At 45.2% G+C, this 7974-nt stretch overlaps 1 protein-coding gene across 2 annotated transcripts in view; it reads left to right on the top strand.

Moving 5' to 3' along the window:
- Positions 1-4945: 4945 nt before the first annotated feature.
- FNTB (farnesyltransferase, CAAX box, subunit beta) overlaps positions 4946-7974 on the top strand; it is a 62431-nt gene continuing 59402 nt past the window's right edge. For both annotated transcript variants that reach the window (XR_001390526.2, XM_014784299.2), the window contains exon 1: positions 4946-5172. Coding sequence is in view for 1 of the 2 variants with exons in the window: in XM_014784299.2 (XP_014639785.1) it covers positions 5029-5172 (144 nt within the window). In the remaining variant the exon portion in view is untranslated. The remainder of the gene's footprint in view (positions 5173-7974) is intronic.

Here is a 7974-nt window from a genome sequence, read left to right as displayed (position 1 = left end):
TTCTGTTCACTGTCATTCTCTTCTACAGTATGTTAAACAAACAAGTACTCAAATGTTTATTACAATGACTGGAAATCATTTAAATCATTTAACGTACTCAGTGGCTATTATGTGCCAGAGAATCAGCAAAGAACAATACAAAAGGGGCCGGCCCTCTGGCTTAGCGGTTAAGTGCTCGCGCTCTGCTGCTGGCGGCCCAGGTTCGGATCCTGGGCGTGCACCGACGCACCGCTTCTCTGGCCATGCTGAGGCCGTGTCCCACATACAGCAACTAGAAGGATGTGCAGCTATGACATATAACTATCTACTGGTGCTTTGGGGGAAAAAATAAATAAATAAATAAAATTATAAAAAAAAAAAAGAACAATACAAAAATCCCCACCTTGAGAGCTTACCTTCCAGTGGGGGGAAACAGTAAACAAAATAAACTCATAAAATATAAGGTCTGTCAGCTGGTGGTCAGTGCTCAGGAGAGTGGACAGAGCATGACTTTGGGGTGAGGGCACTGCGATTTCATGGGGGATGGTCAGGAAAGGCCTCAAGGAAAAGGAATTCGAGTGAGACTGGGGAACTTGAGTAAAGGCCACAAGAAGTGAGAAGTCAAACCCTGTCTGTACCTGGGGGAGAGCATTGCAGAGGAGGGCGGAGAAGCATAAATGCCCTGAGGCTGGTGTGTACCAGCAGTGTACACAGCACAGCAAGGAAGCCAGTGTGGGTGGACAGAGTGACAAGCAGGAGAGTACAGGAGAAGAGGCCAGGTAATTGGGGCCTTCTAGGCCATGATAGAACCTTGATTTTGACTCCGAGTGCAATGAGAAGAGGGCTTTGAGCCAAGAGGTGACTTTGCTTACATTGAAAGAGGTTGAGTCTGGATTTGAGTTTGTATTAGGCTATAGGGGGACAAGGTGGAAACAGGGAGAACAGTTAAGAGATAAGTGTAAGAATCTTGGGCCGGCCCTGTGGCTTGGTGGTTAAGTGCGCGCGCTGCGATGCTGGTGGCCCGGGTTCGGATCCCGGGTGTGCATCGAGGCACCACTTCTCCGTTCATCCTGAGGCCGAGTCCCGCATACAGCAACTAGAAGGATGTGCAGCTACGACATACAACTATCCACTGGGGCTTTGGGGGGAAAAATATAAAATAAATAAAATCTTTAAAAAAAAAAAAAAAAGAGATAAGTGTAAGAATCCAAGTCGCAGATGATGGTGCCTGGACCAGGATGCTAGCAGTGGAATCAGTAAGCAGTGGTCAGATTCTGGATGTATTTTCAACAAGATTTACAGGGAGTGAAAGAAAGAGGCATCAAGGACGGCTCCAAGGTATTTGGAGTAAGTGGAAGGATAGAGTTACCATAACTGAGATGTGGAAGACCAAGTGCACAGATTTGGAAGGGAAACCAGCAGCCCTGTTGTGGACGTACTAAGTTTGAGATGCCTATTAGATGCCCAAGTGGAAATAAAAATAGGATGTTAGATGTGAACTCTGGAGTTCAGGAGAGAGATCCGGGTTGGAGATACAAATGAGGGAGTTTTCAATCTACAGGTGGTATTCAAAACACTGCGACTGCCTGAGCTCACAGGCAAGAGGGTGTAGACAGAAAACCCTGAGCTGCTCCACAGCTAAGGAGTCACGGAGATGAAGAAATTGCAGAAGCCAGTGCTGGAGACAACAAGAGGAAGGTATTTCAAGGAGAAGGGAATGATCAACTGTGTCAAAGGTTACTAGGAAGTCAGGTAGGAAGAGGAGATGAGAACTGAGAAATGGTTCTTGGATTTAGCAATGTGGAGTTTAACTGGGACTTGACAAGAACAGATGCAGAAGTCAGATTGGAACAGGTTCAAGAGACGGAGAAGAGGAATTGGAGACAGGAATTGGTAGGGAGGAAATGAGTAATGGGGAGGTAGCTGGGGGCCATATATTTTTTTTTCTCCAAGAATGGAGAAGTAGCCTGTTTGAGGGTGATGGGCATGATGGAGGACAGGGACAATTTGATGTTGTAGGAGAGGCAAGGGAGAATTGCAGGAGTAACATCCTCAGGTGGGGCGTGAGGGGAGGGGGAGGGGCTAGCCTAGGTAAGAGCCCAGCAGTCATTCCATCCAAGGGGGCAGGAGGGATGGGACCGCAGAGTAAGAGGCCAGATGCTGGTGGAGGAGTAAATGTGGGGGAGGAAATTAATTACCTAGCGGGATAACAGATGAGTTCTTTCCATTTTCTAAACTTTCCAAGATATGTATCATTACACAGTTTCACAAGATATTAAAAGAAACAATTCATGCCGACATATGGGCTTCTATGAGTCACGCAAGATCGCAGTTTTAAAGCTTCCTCTGTGAGCCTACTCTGGGATCAGAGGCGCCCTCTAGTGGTTCATTTAGGCCATTAATTTTTTTCTTGTTGCTCTTGATTAAAGTACAAAATAGCGCTATCCACATTTTATACAATTTTTTAAGAAACAATTACAAGTCACAGTTTAATTTAGAAAAATATCAGGTATGTGAGTAAAATAAACCCAAACCATCTGCAGTCCAAGCTGGAGTTGCTATTAATGATCATTACTGAGACTTTCTCCTGTGAGTACATCGTTCTCTGCCATACAGCCAATATTTATTATGTTCATTCTGCTTCTTGAACGAGTGGTTTTATTAAATCCAGAGGAAGGACAACTGGTGGGCCATTGCTGAACAATCTTCCTGATGCTACATAGAGTACAAACACCTCGTGGTTTTCATTCCTTGTTTCACTTGATTTTTGATTGGCGCTGGGTTTCCTGTGCCTGGGATGTCTCCCTATCCTGGGTTAGTTAACTCATTTCCTCATTTGAGTCCTTCCTGATCTTCCAGCCTACCTTCAGTCTCCCCTGTTATGCAATCTCACAATACCCTGTGCTTCTTTCTCCCTCATGCCACTTCCTCCAACTGTAATGAAATAGTCAATTCGGTAATGACTGTTTGTTTCTTCTGGTAAATCATGAGACCCGTAAAGGCTGAGACTATGTCTGGCTGGTTCGCCACTGTCTCCTCAGCACTTAGCTCAATGCCCAGCACATGAACAGACACTCTCCTGCAGGAGAGTCCACGCCCCTATTAACATCTTTCAGATCCCTCAGCAGAGGAGACTGCATTTCAGAAACGGATTTCTATTTCTTGAACACGATTTGCAACTGCGTCAGGTGCAGGTGTAACAATTTGTTACAAAACTGTTCCAGCTACTCTTTCAGTAGCTCAATTTAAATTTCTAGCCTGCAAAGCAACTCTTTACAAAGAAGGCTGAATCCTTAGATATGACCCAGACCTTATCAGAGCACCTTTTTTCCAAAACAGTGCTAAGTGAAAGACAATAAGATGCCAACAAAGAAGGAAGTATAATGAGACAGTTCATGTTGTGCAGCCATTTCCCTGATCCTAACCCACACAGTCCCACTTATTCCCAGATTTGGAAACATTCTGGCACCTCCAGTGTTTAACTCAGCAATAGTACCAGTAAAATGGGCATGGTGCTAGTGTTTACCCACCTGAGCCCTTTAGGCCACCCCAGCCTTATCCTTGGAATCTTTCTGAGTGCTTCTCCTTGACACCAGAGACTGAGAACAGAGGAACGGGGATTATCACACCACGGTTCCCTGGGTCCTCGGCGTGGGACTTGGAATTGAGTGGGAACACAGTAAAATGCTCAGAGCAGGAAGTTGAGCTTGTGTCCAAGTCTATCTGGAAAGTCTGTTACCATCTTGTGTTCTCCCACACCCTGCACAAATCCCCCACTCTAAGTAGTTTAACCTCTTGATGTTGTAATTTCGGTGTAGCCCTTTTGATGTGGGTCCTGAAAGAGATTCTCTTCTATTGCTTGTCCAAAGGTAGCAGGGTTTTCCTAAAGTCACAACTTGAGCATTTTTATGGAGGCATTTATGCTGGTGAACCCCACTCAGTAAGAATTTTGTTTATTCTGAACACTTTCAGATTAAATACCAGAATTAATTCAAACATACAACGTATATATTTGTGGTGTGTTCTCTCAAACTTGCTGTTCCTTCCTCTAGTGGAGCTCTTCCCCACATTGTTCACATGGACGGCTCCTTGCCATCCTTCAGGTCTCAGCTTACATGTCACTTAGAGACGGTTGGCCTGACCATCCAATCTAATTAGTTCCTTCCTCCTTTAGTCTCTCTTAGAACCTGTTATTTTCCTTCATACCATTTATCACGTCTTCATATATTTATTGTGTTCATCCATTTAATTTTGTCTATTCCACTAGACCGTAAGGTTCCCGAGGGCAGGGGCCTTGATTGTTCACTTTTGTATTCCTGGGGCCTAGCACAGTGCCTGACATGCAGTCAGTGCTCTATAAAAAATTGCTGATAAATGAATGAACACGTCCTTGGTTGTTTCACTTCTACTTACTTGTTTCTTCTACTGCATTTTAGTTCCTGCTACTGCACTGTGACCCCCAAGGGGATAGGAGAAAATTACAGCATCCCTCCCCTCCATCACTGAGTACTGAGATGGCAATTCCTTTGTTGAGAAGCTGCTGGCTTCTCCTGGGAGGCTGTCTCATACCCAAAGGTACACAATAAATAGTTCTACTACTAATAGCATGACTAAGGCAACCAGGAGAGCTGTCAGAAATGCTTTTCAAGTTATACTGATTGGGTTCTTGGGCCCCCAGAAACTACAAACTACTGCCATTACAATTAAGTGGGAATTAGCAGAATGTTGAAAAGAAGTGTGTGTTTTAATTTGCCTAACGAGCCAAGGCCTCCTACATCATCTCTCTGAAATGAAATTCAGATGTACACATCCTTCCTTCCTTGCGCGCCAGGAAGCTGAGCCTCTTGCAGCAGTTCCTCTGCCCAAAGCGGGGCGGCAGCATCCCAGTAACTCACTTCCTGAAGATGTGTAGGTGGGAGGAGAGAGATTCGCGTTCAAAATCTTTTTGACTCTAACTGCTCTCCGTAGCGCCTTAGCCCGCTCGAGTTTCAATGCGCGTTGTTGTTTGCCGAAGCTGAGTCCTATACACCGCCCGCTGCTCTCCTGATCATGGCTTCTCCGAGTTCCTTCACCTACTATTGCCCTCCCTCTTCCTCTCCTGTCTGGTCAGAGCCGCTGTACAGTCTGAGGCCCGAGCACGCGCGGGAGCGGTTGCAAGACGACTCGGTGGAAACAGTCACGTCCATAGAACAGGTGAGGTGGCCGGACCGGGCGAGGCGTCCGCGCGGGGGCTTCTGGGAGTGAGAGTTCCACCCTCAGGGCCGCCCCGGTGCGAAACTTACCGGAGAACTACGACTCCCACAGTGCACCGCGGCGTCTTGCATCTGGGAAGCTCTGGGCGGCCGGGCTCAGGCTGGGGAGTGGAGCGTTTATGGGGCCAGGTTGGGGACGGGTCGTTGTCAGGTTTGGGCTTGGAGAAGAGAACAGTACCTGGGTCGGCTCTGCCTTAGGGAGCGGAGAGAATCGTGTTCTGTGCGTGGAGGACTCAGCAGCCCGGGTAGTCAGACTAGCCCACTCCATTCTGCCGGGACATCGGGAGGTTCTCGGATGGATAGTGACTTTGCCCACACGGCTCGTAGTTTGGGGACGTATAGGGGAAGAGAAGGGGCCAGACTGCGGTCGTACGATTCCATGATCTGTTTAATTTCTGACCCACAGTGCCGGGTTTGGGGCCTGCCTCGTGGGTGGGCATTTTGGTAGTCATTCAATCATTTGAGCACCAGCAGTGTGTGGACACAGTATTAAACGCTGGAAATACAAAGAGATAAAACAGCGCCTGGCCATGTGCATGGCACAGCTTGGTTGCGGAAGGCAGACAGGAAAACAGTATGGTTTGGAATGTGCTGTACTAAAAGTATAAGTTTTGGACTTCTTGTCATTCATTCACTGAAGCGTCGAAGTAGGATCGAACCGATCACTTTGAAAAGTGTTTGAGGAATAGCAGTGAACTATGGTTTTGTTTTTCTTCTCATTTCCCAATTAGAATTGTTCCCAAGTCATTGTGGAAATGTTTGCCCATCTGTCACTGGGAGAGGTGGTCAGGAGGATTCTTTTTAGTACTAACAAATAAGCATCAGGCTGCTTGCTAAAATAAAATCTCTTAGTAAGATTAGTCTCTAGGCTTAACGTTGGAGGGACCTGCTTTGACTTTCATATCTGAAGTTGGAAGCCTCTATTTTGGCAAAATTAGTAATGATTATTATATTGTATGTTTATGATATAAATATAGTAAAAAACAAGGGCTGGAATACACAGTTATACACATGGTAGCAGAGAGAATATTTTAACTGGAGTTTAAGCTTTGTGGGTTTTAGGGTAGAAAGGAAGCTTACCTTTTGAATCTAGCTCTCCAGCTTCATTAGGCCACCAGTGTGTCCTTTTACAGGAGTCTTTTGCAAAAGATTGCAAAGAAATCTGCCGTTACTGAAAACCGTACAGGATCTTTGCAGTATTCCTAACTGGTGGTCGAGCCTTTTTCTTTTTATATGACCCAAGACTGTGGAGTCACCTGTTATGTAGTTAACTGAATTGACCCAGCAGATAAGGCTATGGATAGATGCTAGTGGAGAAAAGGGAATCAGGTGTTGGTCTGTTAATTTACAGACCAGAACAGAGACTTCCATGGTTAGAGGGGAAGTCAAAAACAGGAGCGTTATCAGGAGCTTTACTGATCTGCTCTCTTTTTCCTATGCTGCTTTCTTCAGGAGAGTGCTCCTGTCTAGTTCCTACCAGGAAAACAGTAGCACTTTAATTCTAAGTGCCTAGGCATAATGAGTGATGCAGAAGGGGTTGCGCAAAGGTACTGGTCTGCAAAAGGTTTGGCCAAGGTCTGGCCAGGTGTGGAAACCAGGCTCTGAAATGGAACACTGGTATTAGAGGATGTCTTTCAAATCTAGGCCCAACTGTGTAGTAGATAGCAGAACGTCTTATATTTCTTTTTCATGTTGTTACTCCAGCTCACATTTTAAAAATCTAGGATAAACAGTTCCAGATAGTAGAAAGATAATGTAGTATCTCATTCTCATGGCTGCCTCAGTGTTTTCCTGATCGTCATGGTGTCCATTTATAGGGTCCCAGCACTGTGCTGACTGCTCTCCATACATTGTATCATTCAATCCTGACACATTTTACAGAGAGAAGACTGAGGTTTAGAGAAGTACTAGGTTGGTAGGTTAATGATGATATATTCATGAGAAATACCAATCTTGCTAGGATGAGTTGTTTACAGAAGACACTACTGTTATTCTTTTGGTTCTGACTGAAGCTTCCATTTATTTGTTTATTCATTTTTTGTGAGGAAGATTGGCCCTGAGCTAACATCTGTTACCAATCTTGCTTTTTTTGCTTGAGGAAGATTGTCCCTGAGTCCAGTCACCTGTGCTAAACTTCCTCTTATTTTTGCATGTGGGATGCCACCACAGCATGGCTTGATGAGCTGTGTGTAGGTGCACGCCCGGGATCCGAACCCGCGAACCCTGCGCCTGTGAAGCCGAGCACACCAACTTAACCACTATGCTGCCAGGCTGGCCCCAAAAGCTTCCATTTATTTATAGGGATTTACTGACAGCTCAGTTTTGTGCCATTGCCAATAAAACCAATGCTGCTCACCTGCTTCCTATCTGATTATTGGGAGGCTATTTATTTGTTAAACAATAATTTGATATTAGGAGTTAAACCTATAAACAGTGGAAAGAGCCTTAGCTATGGGTCCCTGTGTTCCATTCATTCATTTTTATTCATTTAACAAATACTTGTGTGCCTTCTATGTGCCAGGCACTATTCTAGGCACTGGATGTAAGGCAGGGAACAAAAAAGGGCAAATTGATGCATTTATGAAACTTGTGTTCTAGGCCAAGGAGGCAGTCAATTAAAAAAGGAAAAAAAATCCTATCCATCTGTCTGTCTGTCTGTCTATCTGTCTATCCATCTGTCTATCTAGTGTTAGAAGTGCTGTGGAGGAGATTAAAGCAGGATTAGGGAGATAGAGTGTGCCCA

This window comes from Ceratotherium simum, chromosome 24 (assembly GCF_057802395.1).
Source record: "Ceratotherium simum simum isolate JZ-2026a chromosome 24, ASM5780239v1, whole genome shotgun sequence".
NCBI classification, from domain to species: domain Eukaryota; kingdom Metazoa; phylum Chordata; class Mammalia; order Perissodactyla; family Rhinocerotidae; genus Ceratotherium; species Ceratotherium simum.
The sequence above is the reverse complement of the archived record's forward strand: the minus strand, read 5'-3'. Positions and strand labels throughout refer to the sequence as shown.